Raw genomic sequence first — 23,542 nt, forward strand, 5'->3', positions numbered from 1 at the left:
TGAGAGCTCAGATAGGCCCCAAAAAGTGAGGTGGCCAGAAGAGGTTCAGCTCCGTGCACATCTTTATCTGTGGCCAGATCTGTGGGCAGGCTGAGTGGCCTTCATCCCTGATACAGTGCAGTGAGGAGGGGAGGGGCAGTGCGGTGGCTTTTCACTTGGCTTTCTGAGGCTGGACAGTTATAGCCCTGTGCATTGTATCCTGGTCCAGACAGATGTCCCTGTCAGGAATGGTTCCTTCTTTGGCTTTGTGGGAGAACTTGGAGGCACAGGTTTACTGGCCTGGCTAATTGGGGCCTCCTGAGTGTGAGTGCCTGGCCTACATTCCTTCCATGCTTCTAGCTCCCACTGACCATGAGGCCTGAAGCAGTCTATTGCTTGTGACCCTGCCTCCTAGGCTATGGGGTGCAGGTGGTGTCTGGGCTGGGCAGTGTGACACATGCATGCTGTTTGGCCTCTGTCACCTAATGGGCCTAAGGCACCTGTGTGTGGGCAGGTGTAGGTAGTCATCCTGGGTGTTTCTTTCCTCCGCTCCAGTGCTGTCCTTAAGGTGATCCAGGGTCAAGTCTGCCTTGTCCCCAGAGAGGGTCAGTTGGACCCGTGTGCTGGCTCCTGACTCAGTGGGCTCGCTGTTGGGAGGCCCTCCTATGACAGTGACGTTACAGTCTCCTGGGCCTGCTTTATCTGGAGGCAAGGCCTGTCTCCAGGTAGGATGGCCTGTGTTCATTTTGGGGGTTGACTGTGCTTGCTGTGGTGGTTCCCTGTGGCTTCTCCTCAAGAGCAGAGTCCATTTGAGCACATACTTAGAAGTTGCTGGGCAGTTTCCCCTCAGGTATGCAGGAGACTTCCTCCCCCATTTAAGATACTATGTGGCCTCATTAACAAAAAACTTGGAGGAACAGGTCCCTCTAGGAAGAGTTCAGAGTCTAGTGGGAGAGGGAAGTGAACAGGGGAATGTGGAGGAAAATACAGTATAATGAAAGGGATTTGGGAAAGGATCCTTGGGAGCATGTTATGGAGTCAGTTTATGAGGCTGAAGCAGGAGGATCTCAAAGCCTAAAGAGTTGGGGCTCAGTGGTAGAGCTTTTACCTTGCATTTACAGGGCCCTGGGTTAGATCCCCAGCAACACACACAAATGGCTGACATTTCAAGTTAAAGCCTAAGGTGGGCAACTCAGTAAAACCCCGTGTCAGAACTTAAAGAGGGTTGGGGTGAAGTCTTAACCATTTATCCATGGCAGTCAAAATAATGCCCTGCAGCAGAGTTAATGTGAATAGACATGGCAAAGGGCAGGACTTTGGCTAAGCACTGGCTTTAACTCTATCTGCAGGACCCTGTGGTGTGACAGGGACTGCTCATATTTTAGGTTACCTGGGTTGCTGGGCAAATGTGTGGCAGGGAAGCTGAAGCAGAGGCCAGGCCTACAGCTGATGGAAGAGGCTGTAGACTATCTGTACCTTCCCTGGCCCCTGACAGGTTGGCCTTGGTCTAGAGCTGAAGCAGGTACTTCAAAGGCCTGTGTATCACTGAAGTAGGAAAGACTGTGGAGAAAGCCTCTTCAATCTTGGGTTGGCTTATTGCTGGAACCTGCCCAGTTCAGTTGCTGTAGTGTCTGACTCCTGAGCCAGTATCAGGCCTGGGGACTTGGAACTTGAACCACAGAACTGTGTCCCTTTAGAGGTAATGATAGAGTCCTGGCTGTTTCCAGTAGCAGCAACAGCATGAGCTGGCTGAGCCTTACCAGAGTACCTCCTTGGCTGAAGTGACAGGAAGGCCTTGATCTGTCAGGGATAGGCCTGTGCCTTATCTATCATCACAAAGTTGTCTATTGAATGCTAGAGGGCAGAGCTGGTAGGCCTTGGCTTTGGTACTCCATGGTGGCTGGTTATGCTAGGCCCTCATGTTGTGCAGAAATAGGTTGTGGCTGGGGGCACACAGTCTGTCAGATGTTAGCACTGAGAGTGCACTCTGCTGTGGACCTGTGACCCCCCAAGGAGTATTGGTACCTGTCCCTTTTCTGGTGTAGAACAATCTGGCTTGTGGTGGTGTTGGAGGTGATGGTAAATGGAGGGTGGGTGACCAGTGGGAATATCTTCCCCTTTTCTTCTAGCACAGTGACTCAGATTCTGACCCAGAGTACTCATCTGTGCCGCCATCCATCCCCAGTGCTGTGCCTGTGACAGGGGAGTCCTTCTGCGATTGTGAGGGCCAGAGCGAGGCTGCCTTCTGCAGCAGTCTGCATATGGCCCACCGTGGCAAGGACTGCCGCTGCGGAGAGGAGGACGAGTGTGAGCACCTGGGTCAGGCCCTCCTGGGATGCACAGGGTAGGCCTTGTGGCTTTAGGGCCCTCCTCAGTCTGGGCCTCTCCATTTTGATTTTATAGATTTTGACTGGGTCTGGGATGACCTAAATAAGTCATCAGCCACGCTGCTTAGCTGTGATAACCGCAAAGTCAGCTTCCACATGGAGTACAGCTGTGGTACTGCAGCTATACGGGGCACCAAGGAGCTGGGGGATGGCCAACACTTCTGGGAGATTAAGATGACCTCCCCTGTCTATGGCACTGATATGGTAAGTGGTCACTGCTATGAGGACAGCCACCTTAGGCCCCAGGCCCAATAGCCCCTGCTCAACCCCACTGTCCCCAGATGGTGGGCATTGGGACATCAGATGTGGACCTGGACAAGTATCAGCACACGTTCTGCAGCCTACTTGGCAGGGATGAGGACAGCTGGGGCCTGTCCTACACAGGTGCGTGTGGCCTAGGTGGGGCAGGCTTGTGGGAAGGGTAGCATATGGCCTTTAGGCTCATATACCCAGCTGTCCCCAGGGCTTCTTCATCACAAGGGCAACAAGACAAGTTTTTCCTCGAGGTTCGGCCAGGGCTCCATCATTGGTGTGCACCTGGACACCTGGCACGGAACGCTGACCTTCTTCAAGAACAGGAAGTGCATAGGTGAGGGCATTACTGTGTGTGGCTTCCCTTGGCCTGATCCTAAGAGGAGACCCAGGAACCCGAGGTCTCAGGGTCCTGGTGTGTTGTGTGTGCATGAACCCGAGGCCTCAGGGTCCTGGTGTGTATGTGCACACACGTGTTGCATATAAATGTAGCTTGGGCCAGGCTACAGTCCCCTGGACCAGCATCCTCTCTCATGGCTGCACAAGCTGCTTCCCTTGGCTGCCCTAGCAGGCCTCCCTTCTGTGTCTTTTTTCCAGGAGTGGCAGCTACTCGGCTACAGAACAAGAAGTTTTATCCAATGGTGTGCTCCACAGCAGCAAAGAGCAGCATGAAGGTGATCCGTTCTTGTGCTAGCATGACCTCCTTGCAGTATCTGTGTTGCTACCGCCTGCGGCAGCTGCGACCAGACTCAGGCGATACCCTCGAGGGACTGCCCCTGCCACCTGGCCTCAAGCAGGCACTACACAACAAGCTGGGCTGGGTCTTGAGCATGAACTACAGCCGCCATAAGCCCACTGTGTCCTCACCTAGGACAGCAGACCTGAGCAGCCCCAACAGCCCAGAAACCAGGCCCTGCCAGAGAAAGCGCTGCCGAAGGACCTGACTTTATTTCTTGATGAAGACTGCCACCTCAGCCTGTGACTGGCATTTTCTCCATCTCTGCTCCTTTTCTATCAGGCAGGAGAGAGGAGAGCTGGGCTGAAATCCACCTGGGGTTGTTCCATCTCCCCCAGGGTCAGGACAGTCTTTCTCCAGGGGACCTGGGGCCCCAGGCTATGAGTCAGCTCCGCTGCTTGTGCCTGGCAGGGTTGAAGCCGTACTGTGCTCATAGCATCTCCCTCTTAGTGTCCTGGGAGGAGCAGCCTAGCACCTCTAGACCTAGACTCGGCCTAGGAGGCTGGGGTGTAGGTGTCTGTTGCCCCAAGAAAGACACGGGCTCTGCTGGAGCTCAGTTCTTGCCAGATCTGGGTTTTTTCTTAGGTCGCTTTGCATGTTGTCAGCTGCTGCTCCTGTCACAGAGACTTTAATAATTGTAACAGATGCCTACACAGCTGTAAGATTAAAAAGTCCACCTCAAGGCCTTGGGCTCCCGTGTCCAGTTTTCCTCATGTCAGATCTGGCAGTTTCCAACAGCCTGGAAGGGGCAAGCCTGATTCTCCTCTCCCCAAGATCTCTTATTCCTCCCAAGGAAGCCAGTCCTCAAGCCTCTGGTAACTGTGGGCCTGGCTGCTGCTGCCTGACAGCCCTTCTGGACACACTGCCCTGCTGCTTGGTTCCCCTAAAGCCAGAGGGCCTATGTCCGGTTTTCTGACAATCCCAGGCTGGGGAAGAACAGGTGTTTTTCTGCTCATTGCAGAACTTCCCTCCACTCTTCAGCCTCCTGTCACGCTCAGGCAGCTCAGACAGCTCAGACCTGACTGACCCAAGATGAATCCACTCTAGTCTACCTTAGGTGTGCTGGGGTCTTGCCCTTTAAGTGTGTCTGGTCTCTCAGTTAAGCTATATATAGTCCTGCTAATGGATGTGCTGTGCTCAGGAGCCCAGGTCCAGCAGGAGGTCAGGGTTGGTAGTGGTCAGGAAGAGGCAGATTCTGCGGGAGAGGTCAGGTCCAACCCTGCGGTGCTGCCTGCCTTTGTGGCCCTTGACAGGGAGGTCAGCCAGGAGGCCCAGGCGCTCCTGTTCTGTGCTGCAGGCCAGGAGTGCCTAGGACAGGAACTGATGTGAGCAGGGTGGGCCTTGGGGACCTGGTTGCCATTTCTGGGAAAGGAAAGGGCCACTTGGTGGGACTCACCTGCTGCAGAAGGCGAGGGGAGGGAAAGGCAGCAACCACAGCATCAGCTACAGCTGGGCTGACCCTGTTAAATTGCTGGATCTGCTTCCACCACACCCCCTGCAGCCCAGAGCCATCTCTGGCCACTCTCTGGCCTGAAGCCCAGCGCCCTGATGTGCAGAAGGAAAAGGCTAGGGAGTCCCGGTACTGCCTGTAACAGGAAGGGCATGCAAGGGACCTTTCAGAGGCTTGCCTTCTGTACCCCTCCAGCTCAGCAAAGCCTTCCTATTCTCAGCAGGCACTTCCTCCACGCCTTAAACATGGTCCTGTCTCAGCCCTGGGCAGGGATACATACTTGGAGGGACGCTGGGCGAGGGCTTTGGTGAAGGAACATACATGCTGACTCAGCTCCTGCCATGAGGCCACCAACAGCACATCCAGGTCTCTGAGGAGCTGCAGGAGCACCAAGGCCTGGGAGGGCAAGCAATGGGTGTGAATGAGGGCCTATTCATGAGAATAGTCTCTACTAGGATAAAGCCAACTGTGCCACCCAATCCAGTCTGGCACTTACCTCTTCTACTTCAGGCCAGCCAATAGTCTGCTGGGCCTGGGCCACCTCTGGACTCTCTGGCTGCTGTATCCTTTGGGCATTTGGCTGGTAAGACCTAAACAGAGGTAACTATCCTGCCAGTCCCCACATACCTTCAGTTCTACCCTCCCTGAGTTCTGCTTCCCCCAGGACCTATCCTGGGCAATGGACACAGCACCCTGTAGAGCCACCCCCACATTCCTCAGGAACCCATCTCAACCAGGTTTGCTAAAGGCAGTAGGTGAACAGTACCACAGGTAGGCATCCAGCCCAATGACAGCCACGTGGAGGCGGGCAGGGGTCTCAGTAGAAATCCAGGGTATGGAACAGGGTGGGCCTGAGGTCTGAGACAAGAATGTATAGCACACCTGTTCATACCTATTGACAGGAAGTCTGTGGCAGGAGGGTCATAGGCCACCAGGCCACAGCCAGTCTGCAGAAGATGAGCAGATTTACAAACCCTCGGAACTCCTTGGGTTCTGGAAGAGTTGGATCCTCTTTTGTAGCCACTTCTGTACCCTAGGTGGCATTTGTCTGGCACACATCAAGTGCTGGGCCCCTTGGATGCTGGGGCCCAGAAGGTTTGCATTCTGATTCTCCAACACAGGCTACTGAGCACCCTAATAAAAACTAGGCTGTTGGCTGTTACAGGCAAACCCTACTCTCAACATCTCTGAGGTTTCTGAACATACAGAACCTTAGCCACCTTTTCCCCTCTCCCCTAGAATGAGAACCAGGGAAGCTATGCTGCCTGGTCAGCAACTCCCAACACCAGGACACAGAGAAAGGACAGCACCTGGGTAATCTGAGTCACACCCTGAAGAAATTCTTCTGGCTTCAATAGCAGCAGCAGCTCCTGGTCCTCTGCAGCCCACAACTCAGGAAGTACCTGTGGGGACACTGAATGCTGCTGCTAAATCTCGGCCTGGGTCCCCAGGGCCAACACTGGCACTCCAGCAGCTTCCCCAGCCACACCCAAGCCTCCTGCTTTCCAGACATCTCACATTAGGTTCCAATGTGAGATGGCTTTCCCTTCAGAGAGCCAAATGTAACCCCACCCAGGCTCTCGGAGGGGCAACGTTTGGCAGCAGCTGAGAGCATGCTTCTTGCTGGCAGAGTGGCAAGGGAACCAGGATGTCTCAGTCCACTCCTCTGCCAGGCTTGGCTGGGACCAGAGCTGCACTCTCAGGGAACACTCACGCCTGAGGCCTGGGGGTCAAGCCTCACTCCACGCCACTGCAGACTGCGGGCTGGACTCTGCGGCTCAATGCAGCATTTACAGCCCAGGGCACTCAGTGCCTCCATCAGGATGTCTGAGCCGGCATCTTCCAGGACAGCTGGTCCGCGGGGTACAGTTCCTTCACTATATGCTCTCACCCAGTTCGCTCTCACCCACAACTGGTGGGGTGTGCGAGTGCAGCCCCACAACGCCCCCCACCCATGTTCGCCTTTCCTAGACTGACAGCCCACAGAGCTGGTCCCCTGACCTGGCTAGGGATCCGAACCCCAGGATGCAGGAAGGACACGCCCCGCCAGCAACTGAGTCAGCTGGCCTGTGCCCTGCAGCATATCACCGAACGCGGTTTCCCATTCCAGGGCCCATGTCCCTGCACCTGGGTCCACGCACACCGTCCGGCGCTGCAAGGCCGTCTCGGGCCGTCGTGTCTCACGTGCTGTCTTGAGCTCCCCTGCTGCGCTCCGGGCCCCAGCACCAGCCTCCGCTGTAGCGTCGCCCTCAGAGTCCGAGTCCGAGATCTCCCAAGTTGGGGGCCGTCGCTGCATCCTCCCACGCCTAGCCTCTGTCATGATTCAGACTCCTCTCCGCTTCCGGCCAGGCCCGGACACCTTTGCTTTCTACACCAGCCCCTTCCGGTGTGGGAGGGCACTGGGCTCTCTAGCTTCCGGTGGGCTCCGCTCCGCGGAAACCATGGCACGCAAAAAGGTGAGGCCGCGGCTGATCGCCGAACTCGCCCGCCGAGTTCGCGCCCTGCGCGAGCAGCGGGAAAAGCCAAGCGATTCGCAGCGCTACGCCCTAGACTACGAGACTCTGACACGACCTTACACCGGCCACCGGCTCCCAGTGCGTGCCTGGGTCGACGTGCGCCGCGAGAGCCGCCTCTTGCAGTTGCTTAGCCGCCTGCCGCGCTTCGGCCTGGGCCGGCTGGTCACACGCAAGTCCTGGCTGTGGCAACACGACGAACCGTGCTACTGGCGACTCACACGCGTACTGCCGGACTACACGGCGCAGGTGTGCGATCCCAGTCCAGCCCCCTGCTCCGCCCGGGCCCCGGGTTGAGCGGCTTTCTGAGTTTACTCATCCTTTTTGCTCTGCAGAATTTGGATCACGGGAAGGCCTGGGGCGTCCTGACCTTCAAAGGTAAGACCTGGGTTCCGGAGCGCCGAATGGGCAGCAGCCGGTTTCTCGAGCGCGCCAACATCCCTGACTCTTTTCTTAGGGAAGACGGAGAGTGAGGCCAGGGAGATAGAGCATGTTATGCACCACGACTGGCGGGTGGTGCCAAAGCACGAGGAAGAGGCCTTTACAGCATTCACGCCAGGACCCGAAGAGGATCTGCGCCCTGTTCCCTATCCGCCACTGCTCCGTGCTATGATCCTCGCGGAACGGCAGAAAAGTGGGAATCCCAGCACAGAGGAACCTCTGCTGAACCTAGAAAGGACGCTCGCGGATCCTTGGGACTACCCTGAGAAACTGGAGGCCAAGCGCAAGACCAAGGGCACTCCAGTCTAACGTGCGGGGACCAGGATGGACTCTGAAGACCCTGCTTTTTTTTTTTTTTTTTTTGGCGGAACCGGGGAATGAACTCAGGCCCTTGCGCTTGCCAGGCAAGCTCTTATTTTACTGAGCCATCTCCCTGGACCAAGACCCAACTTTTGAACGTGGAACATTTGGGAGATCCTGGCGCCTTGATACAAAGACCTGAGCACAGGCCCCCGCGGGTGGGCTGCAAGGCGTAGCGAGCTGGCGGCAGTCAAACCCTTCTCTGCTCCTGAGGCCGGAAATAAACGCTCCATGTGGTCTGGATAGTGGTTTCTTTTGTGCGTGCGGCTGTAGACGAAGCTGGGGGTTGGGGGGGGAGTGCGGCGCAGCGGGCGGATCCTGCGCCAGTCCGCCCCATTGGCTCCGCCCCACGCCTGCGGTCGCCATGATCTGCCTGGTGCTTACCATCTTGTCTCAGCTCTTCCCCGCGGGTGAGCGCTGGGCTGGGCCGGGGCTTGCCGGGGGACTTACTACCGGGCGGGCCTAAAGACCAGTTCCCTGCAGCTTGCGGCGGCGTACACGAGCGCACCTTTTTGGCGGTAAAGCCGGATGGGGTGCAGCGGCGGCTGGTGGGCGAGATTGTGCGGCGATTCGAAAGGAAAGGCTTCAAGTTGGTGGCACTGAAGCTGGTGCAGGTGAGGAAGGGCTGTGTTGGGCGGTGCATTGCTGGAGTTTGCTGCTGGGCGGAGCGGGGTGGAAACTCGCCCAGGCGCATGCTGTTGTCTGTCCTCTAGGCCTCTGAGGAGCTGCTACGGGAACACTATGCCGATCTACGTGGACGTCCCTTCTATGGTCGCCTGGTCAAATATATGAGCTCGGGGCCCGTGGTAGCTATGGTGAGTTCCCAGTGAGTGGGCTAGTGCCCTGGCATCAAAGCTTTGTCCATACCACCTGCCTTCCCGCCCGCGCAGGTGTGGCAGGGACTGGATGTGGTGCGCGCCTCAAGGGCCCTTATTGGGGCCACAGACCCAGTGGACGCAGTGCCTGGCACCATCCGTGGGGATTTCTGCGTAGAGGTTGGCAAGTAAGGCCCAGTTACTTCTGTGTTGTCTCGTTACACCCTGCCTGCTGGCCCTGCTCACCTGGCTCTCTGTACACCTTAGAAACTTGATCCATGGCAGCGATTCTGTGGAGAGTGCCCGCCGTGAGATTGCACTCTGGTTCCCTATGGAGGAGATCCTATGCTGGGAAGACAGCGCCTCACACTGGTTATATGAATAGGGAGGTGCTGGCCTTGTGCAAGACCACTACACCCTGCAGAGCTCCCCTAAGCAGTGGGTGCAGGCCACACACAGCTACTTTGCTGCAGAGCCACCTCCCCAGCCCACAGCACCTGGACTCCCCATGTTCATCTCACCTTTTTTCATAATAAATTGAGAAAAACCTGTGTGTGCACTAGCCTGATCCCCGGGAGGCAGAGGCATGGTGTCAAGACGTTTATTACATACAGAGCAGATATGTGGGTTCACTTGCAGGACCAAACAAAGCCTGAGGAGAATTGCACCGGCCCCTTTTTTCCAGCTCCACCCACCCTCTAAACCCAGTCACTTTAGTTCCTGTGGGGACAGACAGGGACATACATCACAGTGGAGAGGTGGCAGGGTGGTGGGGAGAAGCCTGCAGCTGCGCTGGCTGCAGCCTGTGGTGGCCAGCTGGGCTCATGGCATAGCGCCCTAAGATCTGTGCTTCTCTAGGGGGTGGTGGGCAGCAGCAGGGGGCATGCTGCCCTGATCAGTGCCTTGGAGTAGGAGTAAGGCCTGGGCGGGGAAGGTGGGTAAGGAGGGCAGCCCAGGGCAATGCCCAGGCCTGGTGCAGTAGCCCTGTCTGTCCTCTGCTGAGCAGCCCCTCACCAGTTGCTCTTCATGGGAGCAGGCCACAGCGGGCAACCCTAGGCACTTAGTACGTGTCTGGGAGCTGGGCTCCTTGGAACCCTGTGCAGTGGACAGACTCCAAGAGCACACTACCCCCATCAACCTGAGGCTGAGCATGCACTCTGCCCCCCCCACCCCCCAAGGAGAGACCAGAAACTTCTGGAGGCCTCTGGACCAAGCCTTACTCCACCCCTCCCAGAAGAGGCCAGAGACCCTTGGTCTTCCTGAGGCCTGGGCCTGCCTCAGAAATTTCTCTGCCTGAGAAATTCTACCCTATGGGCTTCAGGGAGGGGCAGAGGTCAGCAAGGGCTGGACTAGATGGCACCTGGTTTGTCTTCTGAAGAAGATGCCCTAGGGAGCCTGGCCCCAAGCTTTAATGCTAGATCTTGGGGAGGCTGGACAGGGCTGAGGGAATGGATATTTGTGAATGGAGGATACCCATAGAAGGCTGGCTGGGGTCCAGGCAGTCTGAGCCCTACCTTCCTGGACACAGGATGGTTACTAGACCTGGCCTCCTCAGGAAGAGCAAGACCCTGGGGGCTAAGGGACCCCACTCCCATGGACAGCATGCAAAGCAGGTGGACTTGGGTAGGAAGACTTGGCGGCTCAAAGCCCTTGCTCCTGCCATGGGGGTCCTAGGAGTGGGAAGCCCATAGTGGACCAGGGCTGCCCACAGCCACCTTGGCCTTGCCCTCACTTGAAGTGCCTTTGAGACGTGACGCTAGGCTGGGTGCCAGCCAGGTACTGTCGGGGAGTGTTCCCAAAGGTTCCCCTCCCTGCTGGGGAATGCTACCTGCTCCCTGCCTCCCTCTCTATAACCTGTATCACCCCTCTCCCTGCCAGCTGTGGGGAGGGGGCTGGACTTCAGGTGAAAGCTGCAAGTTGAGAGGTTAGAAGGGGGTGGTTGGGCACCTGGCTGCCCCAGGGGAGGAGACAGAGGGCAGGCAGGCAGGGGTCCTATGTACACATTGGCATCAGGCAGGGTGGAGAGTTGGGGCAGTGGCCTCACTCTGGGGTATAGGACACCTGCCACACAATGATGTGACTGCGCTCTGCCTTGGACAGCGTGGGTTTCACTTGGCTGATGTCTCCTGCACATTCCTCTGTCTCATCGTCCTCTCCATCCCCTAGAGAGTCACAGCAGTCAGAAACAGCTCCTCGCTGCCAACACACACAACCCTGCCCTGGGCAGTGCCCTCTCACCTATGCGGAAGTCAATGTACCCTTCACCACCACTCAGCACCAGTGCATTCTTCAGTTTCTGGCCCTCAGCATCTGCAGCAGGTGCGGCAGGCCCAGGACCCTCCGATGGGCTATCCAGCACACTGCCATTGAGGGTGGCCAGCACATTCCCTGTCATGGGGTCAAAAGGGACTCAGTATGGCAGCTTCCTAGAGGGGCTACCATTGTACCCCTATAGGGCCATGGCATGCAGGGAAGGGGAGGAATGACCACTCACCTGGCACTGAGACAAAAAATTTGACAGCGTCACGGTGTCCGTGGAAGCAGAGCTGGGCCTGAGCCATGGAGCAGTAAGGGATGAAGCTGCTGGCTGATTTGTCACTGCTGTCATCTCCATACACGTGGATGACACCCCCAGGGCGGGTGCCCTCTCCAGATGTAGGAGATGTCTTATTGGCTGGAGATAAAGAGGGCACTGAGCCACCTCATTTCCAGTAGGAGAGAAGGAGGGAAAGTAAAGGAAGGGAGGACAGGAGAGGAGCAAAGGGATCACCTTGCGCTGTGTCTGGGGCAGAGGCAGTGCCCTGTACTCACCCCGGAGCCCTAGGAGCTGGCCTCGATGCAGGACTACAGCTGGTGAGAAGAGATGGAGATTGAGTGTGGCTGCAGCTAGGGTGGCTCGGTCCACCAGGCTGTGGATGTGTATGGCCTCCCCCGACCCCATCCTGACATGTGCCCTTTAGGAATAGCCATCACTATCTTTGCGGGTATCCCAGGATGGGAATCACTTACTCTCAGTCAGCGGGATGGAGATGACAACCCCATTGCCAGTGCCCACCCAGAGGCGGTTGCCTGCGATGAGCAAAGCTGTGATGCGCACAAAGGAAAAGCCCAGCTTGCCAGTGCCTAGGGGGTGGGGGGGCAGGAGATGCTGGGTCAGTGTGGTCCGTGTCACTGTCCCCACCTTGCTCACCCCAGAGTTGCCCCTCACCCAGCATCTTGCTGACGTAGGGCTCAATGTCCACATCCTGCAGGTGCTGGTGGGTGTGGGCATGGTAGAGCCGGAGGGTGGAGTCCAAGCGGATGGATACCCACACCCCATCACCGATCCATGCCAGCTGCCGCACCTGGCTCTCTCGTCTTGGATGGGCATCAAATGACTTCTGTAAGGTCATGACACCCAACAGCGGGGTTGGGAAAGGGGAGAATGAGGAGGGGACCCTGAACCTGCCCCAGCCCCAAGAGTTACTCCTGTATCTGGAGAGAACAGAGCCCACTCCAGCTTTTGATCCAGCATCTGCATTGCTCCCTTGGCCCTGGATGGCCAAGCCAGAGGGGAGATCTGTGTCCTTGACTTCTGTTTTAAGGGTACCCAGCACACAGCAGGCTTCAAACAGACTAACAAAGGCATCCCAGCTGCCCTTTACTTGTACATGCCTTTGAACAAAGGAGCAATTTCTCTGAGTGGTTCTCAGAGGGGAGGCCAGAGTCTTCCCTCCCCTCCTTGGTGCCACACTGCTAGTCTGCACTTGCCTCGATCTGCATTGTCTTGGGCTGGATGACATGCACCTTGTTCTTGTAGCCACACCAGACTCGGTCATACACAACAGCCATACAGCGGATGGAGTGGTGGGGGTGGCCCAGGTCCATCAGGTGGTAATTGCTCAGGTCCCACTGGCCATCTAGAGAAAGCCCATGACACTTGCTCAGGCACATCAGGATCCCACTACTCATAGGTATGGGTGGAGAGCCCACTGCCAGGCTGAGGACAGTCCCAGGGACCAGGGGAGCACCAGGGGAGCACCCCGCCAATTGTGGTAGGGCCACCAAACCTTACCCTCTCCACGGTGAAAGATGGCCAGAGTCCCATCTGCGAGAGCTACCAGCACACGGCCTTTGACATGCCTGGAATGGGAAGGTGGTGAGCCAGGCTCAGGGGAGCCAGGTGACCTGGGCCCCCATCTGACTCCCAACCCTCAGTGTGGAGTCACATACACTAAGCTCAGCACAGAGTCCTTCAGCTTGATGGAGTGCAGGCACTTCTTCCAGTTGGCCACAGCTGAGTGCACATACAGCCTGTGGAAGGAGATTAAGGTGGGCATGGACACAAGTCCAGGTGAAGCCAGAGAGCCCTTCAACCCTTGCCCTAGCCAGCTTACCAGCCATTCTGGGCTCCTAGCCACATGGTGGGTGCAGCACTGCTACTTGGTGCTGAGGGGTCCCCAGTTGGCTCCGGCTGGGGCTGTACACTATTTCCATCGACCTCTGTCCCATTCTCACTGCAAGAAGGATGGTAGCCTGAAGATTGTGCCTGACCCCTGCCCTGAGACCCTGACACTTCTGCCAGTCTCCCTTCCACTTCTGTTTTGCTGGATGTACAAGAGTCTACCTGCTAGGCTGAGTGCTGGAGGGCTGGGTAGGAGCTGGGTCTGTGAAAACATGCTCTGTGAGGGGTCCAGGCCGCACTGCAGCTGCTTCTGGCTCACTGGACCCAGGGTCTGGCACCTCCGTAGCTTCTGTGGCCTCTTCTGTGGACTGCGATGGGTTCACCTTCCCATTGGCAGTGGCAGCCACCTCTCCTGTGGAAGGAGGGGTGAGCTTGGCTGGGCAGAGACAGGAGGAACAAGGTGGATGGAGAGAAGGCTGCCCAAGACTCACCTTGTCCCTTGTCCAGCACTGGGGTGTCCCCTCTAGAGGAGCAGTTGCTACGTGGCACATTACAGCGAGTGGCACAGCCCACCAGCGTAATGCCGGCCAATACACCATCAGTGCTCGAGTCCTCAGGGTTCATGTCACTGTCCAGGAACATCTCCCCTGGGGGGTAGTCGCTGTCGCTGGCCGCTGGGAGGAGAGGCACAACCTGTCAGCCATGCTAGAGCCCAATACTTCAAGGCCACACCAGAGCTCAGTCCCTTGAAGGCAGTGGGAGAGATGGCTGCCATCTGCTAGGGCCAGTGTTCTATATTCTCTCTGCTAGACACAGTTCTATGCTGAGCCAGTCCAGCCTCCACAGTCGGCAGCACTGTGGCTCTCTTGGGATATCCACATAGAGACGTGAGAGACCGGTGCTGGATGGGGCGCCCAGACCAACTGGAACTGAGAAGTGAGGGTGTGGTCCTTGGGGTAAACAGTATTTGATCATGTGACAACCATGGCTGAGGAACTTAAAGGAGTTGAGGTTTTATATTTGAGACCCACAGGGCCCTCATCACCCATTTCTCTTCACACAGGAAGTGACAGATGCTGCTGCTCCAGAAGGTAAAACTGGATCCTTGTGCCCAGCTCTCCAGACCTCAGTAAGGCAGTAAGATTTGGGCTCAATATAGATTCACGTTTACCACACAGAAAATTTCTTATTTCTTGTAAACAGTTTTTTAGCTTGGCCCATGCTGTGCCTTGCCTGTCACTTCTAACCACCTGGGTGTGACATCAGGCTTTCCTCTGAGTCAGCACCAGCAATGGGCAGAATAAGGCCACCAGCAAGCTTCCTCCTACACATTTGGTTCAGGGTCTCATTTGACTTGGCCAGACCACCTTCACTGTCCACTCATACTCCTGGCAAGCGCCCTGTCTCCATTTGCTTAACATCCTAGTCATCTTTTGTTAGAAACAAAGAACCACCCTCCTTGAACACCAGCTTTCAAGGACTGTGCTCAGTGCCCAGACTCACCAGGAATGCTAGAGATACAGAGGACATGGGCATTGCAGACTGTAAACTGGTCTACAACAGTGCCTGGCTGGTTGGCATCGATGATCACCACTTTGCTGGTAGTCAATGTGCTGGTGAGGATCCATACTCGGCTGGAGGTGGCATCTGTCTCAGGCAGATCCTTTGCCTGTTTCAGAGCATAGCGGATCAGGGCTGATACCCAGGAGTCTCCTGAGACCTCGTAGGATCTCTCCTTAACCATGGCTTCAGAGGACATGGCTGTCCTTGCCTGTAGTTCAGAAAACTCAGAACTATATCTAAATGATTTACTTCTAAGAGAAAGACCTGGTCCCCAAATTAAGCTGGGATATAAAATTACCCCTTGGTTCCAACCATGAAGCCTTCCACTTCTTTCCTCATTCAGCCCATTCCACTGTCCACTTCTCTACATGAGTCAAGAAGCGCCTGGTATGCTGACCCCAAGTGGAAACTGAGGAGGTAGTAGCAGCTATAACACCTGCAGGCACAGCTTCCTAGACTATACTAGCTCTTGGGTTCCTGATGAGAGCCAGATACAGCTCTGCCCAGGCCTATCCTGTGGAGAAGTAAATGTGCCTGACTTCAGAAGTGCCTGCCTCTTCCACTCAGCCTTACCAGAGGCACCATCCCAGCATGCTCTAGCTCTGTCCTTTTAAGCCCACCTTGTAGCAAGCTGCCCACAGACAACGCACAAGGGAGGTGGCAGTAGGGCCCTGTTGCTATACTGACCTTCTTCTTTTCTGGAGATGTATGATTGCTCTTGGGTTCATCTTCTACTTCCCGGTCACAAGTCAGAGGGTCACGGCCTGGCATAGGCTTGACTCCATTTCCTGACTCCTCCTCACTTGGCTTCCACCCGCTTAGGTTGACACCAGCAGCACACCACAGCTGAAAGATTAAGGAAGTGAGGTCTGACATTCAGATCTCCTGCCCACCTCCCAGATATGCTGCTCAGCTTCTGGGAGTGGTCTTGTGGATCCTCTACTCACCTTCATAGTAGGGTCCTTTTCTACCAGAGGGCGGCAGTACACAGGGACAGGCACATTCTTCATCCGTGCATCTTCCTGGCCCCCGCTGGGACTCAGCTATACAGAGCAGGAAGGCACTGTGGGCACACGGCCAGGCGCAGGCACCCATCCTCCAGAACCCCAGGCAACCAAGTCTGCTGGCTTCTGGTGCAGAGGGCACACTGGGCAGGAGCCTGGACCCCCAGGCCTGAGCAGTGAGCAGTAGGAGCTGCAGAGCTCCACCATGCTCCCTCCCCCAGGGTGGGGGTTTACCCTGGCCAGGCTAAGGGGTGGGTGCCAATCTGGCTCTGCACACCCTCCTGTGCCTCCCAACCCTACACCCACCTCAGCACTGCCTGCCATCCCTGATCACCTGCATCTCCCACCTATACTCTTCTTCTGGTCCTGCCCTACACACACCTGCTTGTACTTGGCAGGCAGGCTCCAGCCACAGGCCTGCAACCTCCCGTCATCATTGCGCACATGTTCGCGAACCTGGCGGTACTGCTCACGCTTCTGCTCCCTCCGGGCAGAGGATGTGCAGTCACTGGGTGGGAGGAACAAAAGGCCATGTCCTTGGTGAAGGAGAGTGGCCTGTGCAAGCCCACAGGGCTCACAGGGCTCCCCTGCAGGGCATCTGCCCTGCCTAGGAGCCTGTGTAGGTCTCTGTTTGTCTTTTGCTGGCCATTGAGCCCCATCTGACAGAGGATGGATTTCTTCAGTATAGAATGTGGCCCTAGGTTGAGAGGCCACAACTAGTACCTGCCACTGTCTAGTACTAGTCTGCTATATTGCCTGGCTCCCGGGCTTAGCTGCAAGAGACTTTACTGCAGCCTGGGGCAGGATCTGGTCAGTGACTCCTCACTTCAACATGTGCCTGAAACAGTTCCTTGAGGCAGCCAGATGCTTAAAAGCCCAGGGACACACATGGCTCAGGACCGGTGGGTGTAGAGCAGGAGCCCACAGAACCCTGCACAGCACTCAGGGACTAAGGAAAGGGGCTATTAGGAAGTGCAGTCTTTGCCAAGCATGGTGTGCAGGCTTTAATCCCAGCTCTTGGGAGGCTCAGGCACAAGGATTGCTGTGAGTTCAAGGCCAGCCTGGGCTACATAGTGAGTTCAAGGCAGGCTGAACAACATAGCAAGACCATCTCAAAAAACAAAACAAAACAAGATCAAAACAAAAAGGGAAGAAAGATAGAAAAAAATGCAGTCTCTGACAAGGGTATCTGTCATACAACACTAGAACTAAACCAGGGCAGCAATGCTCCTTCTAGGGGAGAAGAGGGGAACATGCCGCTGTCCCACAGCACAGCAAGGTGACGGCCTGCTGCCCACATCCTGTTTCTGGGTCTGGCAGAGGAGGGCTCTGCCATCGATCACCCCCTCCCCTTGCAGGTCAGAGAGCAGTGGAGGCTGTGGGACACTCACTCGTCGGGGAAGAACTCCAAGGGCCGGCTGCCTGCTGAGATCTGGCACAGGGCATGGTTGCGGCGCTGGCTGAAGCTGGCAGCAGTGGGGGACTTGTAGTGGATGTTCACTGAGGGGTAGGACCGCTTGGCTGGAGGAGGGCTGGAGGAGGAGCTGAAGAGGCGGCTGAAGCTGGCAGTGGAGGCACGGGTGAGTAGCATTAGCCTTAGGGGAGCCCACCTGTCCCCTAGGGTCCCCCTACTTACAACTGCCAGATGGTGGACTTCTTTTTCTCCTGGACAGATGGGTGTTCTCGGGATGCTCTGCAGGGGAGGCAAGAGAAGGAACTTGCTATTCCTCTGGCATTCCTTGCCTGGGACTCCACCAGAGAGAAGAGCTGGTGTCCTTCCACCCTACTCCAGGAGGTAGGGGCAGTGAAAGTCAGGCTCCACTCTATCTTTTGGAATAATGCACAGCCCCCTTCTTAGGGACCACAGCCCCAACTATAGACATGAGCTCATCTCTGGGGTTTATGGAGTGCAGGGAAGTGAGACCTACCTGATCATCTCAGTCCACCGCACAGCTTCCTGTAGCTCCATCAATCGCTCCTTATATTGGTTGCGCTCCATGAGCACACGGGCCATCTCTACCCGTGTGAAGCGGCGGCGCTGGGCCATGGGGATTTTGTCCTGCAAAGGAGAGAAAGCACCATGGCTCAGCTGAGTAAGGAAGGCTTGGGTCTATCCAGATACCTCATTCCTTCTGGGGCACCTATCCCCTAGGGGGGTACATGACCTCCAAGTGTAGGATCCAAATGCTAATATCCTGCAGAGCTCAGGCAAGTGACAGTGGGAGGCTATGGATAGAGGAGGATGGTAAGTATACTTGTCCCCTCAGGACTGCTTGCTTTTAGAATGACATATGATCTCTTGGGGGTAAAACAGATGACCCTTTCTATAGGTTACTAATGCCTCAAGAAAAAAACAAAACAAGAGAAACTGGCCCATGTGAAATACAAGGAAAGTTCTGGGGAAGGTCCCACCAGCAGAGTGCTTTAGGTTTGAGTGACTTGACTGGGATGTGCCAGACAATACTGAAAGGCCCAACAGGGCTGCAGGGAGTAAGGCACCTATGGGGGGGGGTGTTCTGACCCCTCCGGGCCTGAGCCTCAGTTCAGCCACTGCTCACCCAAGGTGTTAGTGGTCTTGGGAGCCACAATTCACCTTAGGCTATTTCTCTCCTGGATTATTAGAAGTAGGGGCTGTACAGCATGGGCAGAAAATAGTAACTATCATTTCTTGAACCCTGGACATACGACCTTTATCCTCACACCCCCATGGACTGAGCTGTAAAGTGCTGAGGTCAAGGGTTGGTGTGCCTCCAGGGCCCTAGCCTGCTTTAAGAAAGATGGTCTTTAAAAAAAAAAAAGAAAGAAAGAAAGAAAAGAATGAAAGAGGAGTACAGGATGCTCATTCAGGTTCTTCAAGAGGCTGAGGCTCTAAGTTGGGAGCCTGTCCCACCTAGGCTGTAGGTGGCTTTCCTCCTGGGCAGAGAACCTGAAAAGGCACAGCAAGCACTGGCACTGACCCTGCAGAATCAATGGAGAACAGAAAGGGTGGCTTGGGACCGTAGAACATTCACTGGGGCTGGGAGGGGGCTACTGATGATATAGGGTTGGACATTCCAAGGATGGTGGATGCAATACCACAAAACCAGAGGGGGTGGCAAATAATGCACCAGGTTCAGAGGTCACACAGGATAAGTGGAGAGGGCCCAGGAGACCCAATAAAACCCCAGGAAGCCCACCCCACACCCTTGCCCACCCATGCCCACAGGTTAATAGTGGAATATACCAATTCTGTACACAGATAGCTGCTTACATCCTCCACCTCTTCTCTGGGCTCGCGGCGAGCAATGACAGCCTCTGACTTCACTCTACAGGACAAAAACAGAAATATACAGCGTGAGGGGCTGCAATGCCTTCACAAATGCCCAGGCTCAGGATTTGTCCCATAGGGACCCCAGTGATGGCTCTGAATGATTGGTCAGTTCTCTGTGGTCAAGGAGGCCCCACAACCTTGCCTCATATGACCCCAAAGCCCAGACTTCTGGGTATTCTGACTAAGGAAGATGTAGTCAAACCCTGGGAGGGATCAGGTATGGCATATCTGTAATCTCAGCACTTGGGTGGCTGAAGCAGGACTGCCAGAAGTCAAGGCCAGCCTGGGTTACAACAGTGAACAGAAGGCCAGCCTGGACTACATAGCAACATAGCAAGAATGTCTTTAAAAAAAAAAAAAAAAAAAAAGCACTGAGGCAGAAGAGCCAGGGACCCTCCTGGGCAGGGCAGATAAGGTAAGTCCAGCGAAGATTTGGTTTCCACTGGCTCTCTTCCGTGTTCACCTCCCATTACAACAGGGTGAGAGTTAGGACATAGGACTCTAGGGGCTGGGAGGCCAAACCATGGCCGATGTGAGGACTGGAGAACTGAGGGGATACAGAGTACCAGGACAGCCAGAGCCTCTCCCTAGCTAATGAAGGAATGGTGTGAGAGCTGCAGCCAAGGCTGCTACCCACACTCACAGACAATACATGAGACAGGACTCTGCATAGCAGGCTCAGGAGAAGATGGAGACAAGGAGGGCAGGCATTGGGCAGACAATGGTATCGGGCTAGTGGCTAAAGCTGGAGCCCAGAGGAGGCTGAGCAATGAACATACAAAGCCACTTGGGGCAGGAGTGGCCTCTCAGGACAGAACAGGATTTAGAAGAGCAAATTCACAGGGGACATAAAGGAGAGGTGAGTTACTCAAAAAACCCTACCTGGGAGCCTGAGCCTTGTTTTCCTCCAAACCTCACCTTTTTAGCTCTTCTTCCAGCTCTTTGATTCGGTTCTCCAGTTTGACCTTGGCCTGCTTGGCTGCTTCCAGCTCTCCCCTCAATACCTCCTGTTCTCCTGACAGTTGGTCGACCTTTGCAATGAGGTCATTCTTCACCACATTCAAAGCATTTCTTTAAAAGGCAGAAAGATGGGATGGGGGTGTTTTAAGAGTTCCTGTGCACATGTTATAGGTGCTTTTGAGGGTCCCACATGTTCCTGTCTGAGAGGGTTCACCTGAGTCAAGAATGAATGTGGCTCAGGGTGTAAGGCTGTTTGACCAGGATACCAAATTGGTAACCCTAGACAAAGTATTCTTAAGATAATCTCTCCAGGAAAGTACTAAGGAGTCCTCCTGAGTCCCCTTTATCACAGACAATGATAAAGGTCCTGCCCAGGTGGCCTTGTAACACAGTGGGGAAGCTTCTATGGTGCTTCCTCTATGGTCTGTTGAGGGGGCTGCTTAGCCTGACACAGAGGACCTCTTACTTGGTTTCTAGAAGCTGTGAGTTCTCCAGCAGCAGGTTCCCCACTTCTTTGCCCATTCCTGCAAAGAAAAGTAGAAAGGTTTCCCTGAACCCTGAGGCTACCCTGACGCTATGATACCTGTCACAAGGAGCAAACTTCCCTGCAGCCCAAACCCCCATTTATAGCAGTCAGGTTGCAGAGGGTGGTCAAGTTGGGCCTGGAGAGAGGTCCTGGCCCTGGGCTCCATAGCTAGTGGAAGGCCCTGTTTTTACCAGGCCTGTGGGCTACATACATAGAGCAGGCTCCCCATGGTGGCAGCTTAGAGCTTATAACTAGGCCCTCGAAATGGTTCTCAGAGGTCCCTCTGAATAGGAAGCAGATGTACCAGAAGGACCTGGAATGGCCTATGTATATCTTTACTCCAGCTCCCAACATCACCCCTTTGCCTAATGTGACAGTTTCCCGGCCCATCATACACATGTGCCTTTCAGAGCTATCCCCCAGGTGAACAGATGTTGGAGCCACAATGAGGGGGGACAGATGACAGCAGAGGACTCAGAAAAAAACCCAGTCATAAAGATGGGATGGCCCATGGCAGGAGAGACCCTCTACCAGGGGTACATGCAGACCTACCAGGACCTGGACCACATAATGGGGTGGCAGGAGGCAAGGACAGGCCTGGGCATGAAGATAGGATTCCCTAGTGCCTTTCTATGGAGGAAATGCCCTGGTCCTTTTGCCACTGGACTCAAAAGACTAAATTCCCTACAGGCATGTCCTATAAATCCCACAAGTACCAAATCTGATCTTTCAAAAACAGCCCCGTATCTGTGCAGTCATGAAACAAACAAAAAACCTTCACAGAATGCTTCAGCTAGGGGTCTAACCTGCTGTCCATTCTGACCTCACCTGCCTCAAACATGGGCCTGCCTCCTGTGGACAGGGGAGAGCAGAAACAGGCTCTCTGGTTTAGGGTTCTGCCTTGGGCCTGTGGTGGCTCAGAGGGTCTACCTAAAGCAGCTCAGAGAGAGGTATTGCCTCCCATGACAGCCTGCAGCCCCTGCTGACCCCAACACCCCTGCCATGCAGAACAAAGCAGATGCTCATGAAGCATGTGAAAATGTGGGTTGGAGAGAGGAAGCCAAAGACAGGAGAAACACATAAAGAAGCAGGGCCTTGGCCTTACCAAAAAAATCATCACGCACTGCGGGAGTGTCCCAGTCCCACAGAAGATGGGCAACAGGGCGGGGAAGGAGGGAAAGAAAAGAAGCGCATTAAGCCTGTGTAGACTGCAGGGTGGAAGGTATTTCAGGGTCACTTCTGGCTGGGTTCGGGTAGTGCAAGGAGGGGAACAAGAGAGCAGGAAACAAGATGGAGCCAGCTACCCCTTCAAGGAAGTTTATCCTTGGGCTGCGGATCAGATTGCCAGACCAGAAGCAGCAGCGGGGAATGCAGTAACATCTTGTCCCCAGATGCTGGGCTAGAGGAATCCATAATGGGATGGGACTAGAACCAGGGAATGGGCTCACAGAGGCAGATGGAATTTAGGGCATCTGCTACAAAGCAAGGCAACTCAGCCTGGCTACCCACATGGAACAGAGAACTAGGCTGTGCAGGTATCCCAGGCACCTTTGACTTCTGAGGTATATCCAATGGGATCAACTGTCTTATAATATCTGTGGCTCCCTAGAGGCCTTCTCAGGCTCGAAAAAAAAGAGGGTCAGATACCAAGGGCCTGTCAGCAGCCAGGGGAGCAACCCAAATCAGCTCTCGGGCAGTAGTAGGTTTGTGAGCAAAGCACGGGGTTTCAGTGGCTGGGCAGCCCAATGCAGCTGAACAGCAATCAGGGGTCAGTGCAGTGCCCTTGGTGATGGCCAGCAGCAGGGGAGCACCCACATGTATGTACCCCGCTCCAGCTGCTCTCCACAGTGGGAAGGGGGACACAGGAGACAGATGGTAGAGATACACACCTGAGAACTCCCCTGGGTCCGTCCAGCAAGGCAGAGAAACATGGGGAAGGAAGCAACAAAGGTCAATTGATGACTGGAACCAACAAATAAAGGAATTCTCATTAAAGAAAAAGCCATTCCCATGCTGAAGGGCATGGAGGACAACATATTCCAGCAGGCCCAGGGCACATCCAATGGGGCAGGTGGCAATCTTCACCCCCCATGGGGCCCAGAATACTGCAATCCTGGCTTTGCCGGCAACCTACTTCTTTGTTCTTGTCACCCACCCAGCTGGTGACTAGCCCTCTGCAAAATCTTACAATAAAAGCCTCTATCAGAGCAGTATGTATATGTGTTAAGAAACAGCGGCTTGACAAGGACATATCATTTCCCAGGAGCCCCTCCACAGTGAGCAAGCTGGATTCCCTAGTCAGCCCACGACTCATGGGAAAGTGTGACCTCAGGTAAGGGATGACCAGAAAAATCCCAGGACTACACTGTGGCCAAGTGGAAACAAGTTGGTCAAAAAGCAAAGAGGAGTAAGGTGGGGAGCATGAGGTGCACATCCCCTCTCCTCTGGATGCCTTCTGGTGCACAGAGGGGGCTATTGGGAAGAATGAACATGGGTGGGAAAATGCTTCCTTCTTCTACACAAAATGGATGAATCCACTCTGTCCTAGTTAATGTAGTTCATAAGGAAGGAAAAGAATATTAAAAGCCAGCTGATTTAAAGAACAATATATGCAATTTGTTTTAGTGTACCTTTTTAAAAGCAGTGTCTTCTTGCAAATCACCTCCCTGGATACCCAGGGCCCCTGCTGTCAACATCTGGTATCCTCCTCCATTTTTTCTTGTCTGTCTGTCTGTCTGTCTCTCTTTTTTTTTTTTTTCAGATACTTGGGAATGAACCCAAGGCCTTCAAACTGAGCTACATCCCTAAGTACTATCTTTCATTTATTTATTTATTTATTTATTTATTTATTTATTTATTTAT

General features: G+C 54.9%; 5 protein-coding genes across 20 annotated transcripts in view; 3 read left to right on the forward strand and 2 right to left on the reverse strand.

Annotated features, from left to right (window-relative positions):
• Spsb3 (splA/ryanodine receptor domain and SOCS box containing 3) overlaps positions 1 to 4,036 on the forward strand; it is a 6,185-nt gene extending 2,149 nt beyond the window's left edge. For all 5 annotated transcript variants that reach the window (XM_023711783.1, XM_023711781.1, XM_023711780.1 and 2 more), the window contains 5 exons: positions 2,109 to 2,286; positions 2,383 to 2,570; positions 2,648 to 2,750; positions 2,830 to 2,955; positions 3,216 to 4,036. In XM_023711783.1, coding sequence (XP_023567551.1) covers positions 2,109 to 2,286; positions 2,383 to 2,570; positions 2,648 to 2,750; positions 2,830 to 2,955; positions 3,216 to 3,562 — 942 coding nt within the window. In that variant the 3' untranslated portion in view covers positions 3,563 to 4,036. The remainder of the gene's footprint in view (positions 1 to 2,108; positions 2,287 to 2,382; positions 2,571 to 2,647; positions 2,751 to 2,829; positions 2,956 to 3,215) is intronic.
• Positions 3,548 to 7,127, reverse strand: Eme2 (essential meiotic structure-specific endonuclease subunit 2). The gene is made up of 8 exons (XM_004628114.2): positions 6,932 to 7,127; positions 6,519 to 6,655; positions 6,115 to 6,207; positions 5,571 to 5,662; positions 5,301 to 5,394; positions 5,085 to 5,200; positions 4,751 to 4,940; positions 3,548 to 4,662 (listed from the first exon to the last, which is right to left on the reverse strand). The coding sequence occupies exons 1-8, from the start codon at positions 7,122 to 7,124 to the stop codon at positions 4,492 to 4,494; spliced, it is 1,086 nt and encodes a 361-aa protein (XP_004628171.2). The 5' UTR covers positions 7,125 to 7,127; the 3' UTR covers positions 3,548 to 4,491.
• Nme3 (NME/NM23 nucleoside diphosphate kinase 3) lies at positions 6,201 to 9,485 on the forward strand. Of its 3 annotated transcripts, none has more exons than XM_023711785.1 (5): positions 6,201 to 6,305; positions 8,618 to 8,732; positions 8,832 to 8,933; positions 9,009 to 9,121; positions 9,201 to 9,485. In XM_023711785.1, exons 1-5 carry the CDS (start codon positions 6,223 to 6,225, stop codon positions 9,316 to 9,318), a joined length of 531 nt encoding a protein of 176 aa, XP_023567553.1. In that variant the 5' UTR covers positions 6,201 to 6,222; the 3' UTR covers positions 9,319 to 9,485. The 3 variants fall into 3 exon arrangements, with proteins under 3 accessions (XP_023567553.1, XP_004627946.1, XP_023567552.1); XM_004627889.2 differs by lacking the exon at positions 6,201 to 6,305 and adding an exon at positions 8,392 to 8,528 and having other exon boundaries at positions 8,602 to 8,732; positions 9,201 to 9,482; XM_023711784.1 differs by lacking the exon at positions 6,201 to 6,305 and adding an exon at positions 8,392 to 8,528 and having other exon boundaries at positions 8,602 to 8,732; positions 9,009 to 9,113; positions 9,201 to 9,336.
• Mrps34 (mitochondrial ribosomal protein S34) lies at positions 7,100 to 8,357 on the forward strand. Its single transcript, XM_004627890.2, has 3 exons — positions 7,100 to 7,566; positions 7,653 to 7,695; positions 7,775 to 8,357. The coding sequence occupies exons 1-3, from the start codon at positions 7,123 to 7,125 to the stop codon at positions 8,065 to 8,067; spliced, it is 780 nt and encodes a 259-aa protein (XP_004627947.2). The 5' UTR covers positions 7,100 to 7,122; the 3' UTR covers positions 8,068 to 8,357.
• Positions 9,486 to 9,520: 35 nt separating the features above from the next.
• The window catches only part of Mapk8ip3 (mitogen-activated protein kinase 8 interacting protein 3), a 62,932-nt gene continuing 48,910 nt past the window's right edge, over positions 9,521 to 23,542 (reverse strand). For 7 of the 10 annotated variants that reach the window (XM_004627898.2, XM_004627893.2, XM_004627897.2 and 4 more), the window contains 24 exons: positions 22,570 to 22,581; positions 21,786 to 21,803; positions 20,621 to 20,678; positions 20,113 to 20,265; positions 19,108 to 19,189; positions 17,813 to 17,943; positions 17,521 to 17,577; positions 17,276 to 17,446; positions 16,266 to 16,392; positions 15,828 to 15,923; positions 15,568 to 15,726; positions 14,821 to 14,986; positions 13,809 to 13,991; positions 13,540 to 13,729; positions 13,310 to 13,429; positions 13,146 to 13,226; positions 12,988 to 13,055; positions 12,684 to 12,832; positions 12,142 to 12,313; positions 11,943 to 12,056; positions 11,745 to 11,783; positions 11,428 to 11,607; positions 11,172 to 11,321; positions 9,521 to 11,095 (listed from right to left, as the gene is read on the reverse strand). In XM_004627898.2, the coding sequence (XP_004627955.1) occupies positions 10,974 to 11,095; positions 11,172 to 11,321; positions 11,428 to 11,607; positions 11,745 to 11,783; positions 11,943 to 12,056; positions 12,142 to 12,313; positions 12,684 to 12,832; positions 12,988 to 13,055; positions 13,146 to 13,226; positions 13,310 to 13,429; positions 13,540 to 13,729; positions 13,809 to 13,991; positions 14,821 to 14,986; positions 15,568 to 15,726; positions 15,828 to 15,923; positions 16,266 to 16,392; positions 17,276 to 17,446; positions 17,521 to 17,577; positions 17,813 to 17,943; positions 19,108 to 19,189; positions 20,113 to 20,265; positions 20,621 to 20,678; positions 21,786 to 21,803; positions 22,570 to 22,581 (2,798 nt within the window). In that variant the 3' untranslated portion in view covers positions 9,521 to 10,973. The remainder of the gene's footprint in view (positions 11,096 to 11,171; positions 11,322 to 11,427; positions 11,608 to 11,744; positions 11,784 to 11,942; positions 12,057 to 12,141; positions 12,314 to 12,683; positions 12,833 to 12,987; positions 13,056 to 13,145; positions 13,227 to 13,309; positions 13,430 to 13,539; positions 13,730 to 13,808; positions 13,992 to 14,820; positions 14,987 to 15,567; positions 15,727 to 15,827; positions 15,924 to 16,265; positions 16,393 to 17,275; positions 17,447 to 17,520; positions 17,578 to 17,812; positions 17,944 to 19,107; positions 19,190 to 20,112; positions 20,266 to 20,620; positions 20,679 to 21,785; positions 21,804 to 22,569; positions 22,582 to 23,542) is intronic. The other 3 variants (XM_004627894.2, XM_004627899.2, XM_004627895.2) reach the window with 2 other exon arrangements.

This window comes from Octodon degus, unplaced genomic scaffold, assembly GCF_000260255.1.
Source record: "Octodon degus isolate 3935 unplaced genomic scaffold, OctDeg1.0 scaffold00021, whole genome shotgun sequence".
NCBI classification, from domain to species: domain Eukaryota; kingdom Metazoa; phylum Chordata; class Mammalia; order Rodentia; family Octodontidae; genus Octodon; species Octodon degus.

Bases quoted from the DNA above. Each gene is read 5' to 3' on its own strand.
- Nme3 (XM_023711785.1), top strand. From the start codon at position 6,223: ATGCTGCTGCTAAATCTCGGCCTGGGTCCCCAGGGCCAACACTGGCAC. The intron at 8,733-8,831 runs GTGAGGAAGGGC...TCTGTCCTCTAG, and splicing joins TGGCACTGAAGCTGGTGCAG to GCCTCTGAGGAGCTGCTACG. The intron at 8,934-9,008 runs GTGAGTTCCCAG...CCGCCCGCGCAG, and splicing joins CGGGGCCCGTGGTAGCTATG to GTGTGGCAGGGACTGGATGT.
- Mrps34 (XM_004627890.2), top strand. From the start codon at position 7,123: ATGATTCAGACTCCTCTCCGCTTCCGGCCAGGCCCGGACACCTTTGCT. The intron at 7,567-7,652 runs GTGTGCGATCCC...TTTGCTCTGCAG, and splicing joins TGCCGGACTACACGGCGCAG to AATTTGGATCACGGGAAGGC. The intron at 7,696-7,774 runs GTAAGACCTGGG...CTCTTTTCTTAG, and splicing joins GGGCGTCCTGACCTTCAAAG to GGAAGACGGAGAGTGAGGCC.
- Eme2 (XM_004628114.2), bottom strand. From the start codon at position 7,124: ATGACAGAGGCTAGGCGTGGGAGGATGCAGCGACGGCCCCCAACTTGG. The intron at 5,663-6,114 runs GTGCTGTCCTTT...TTCTTGTCTCAG, and splicing joins GTGTGACTCAGATTACCCAG to ACCTCAGGCCCACCCTGTTC. The intron at 5,395-5,570 runs GTACTGTTCACC...ACCTCTGTTTAG, and splicing joins GGGCTGGATGCCTACCTGTG to GTCTTACCAGCCAAATGCCC.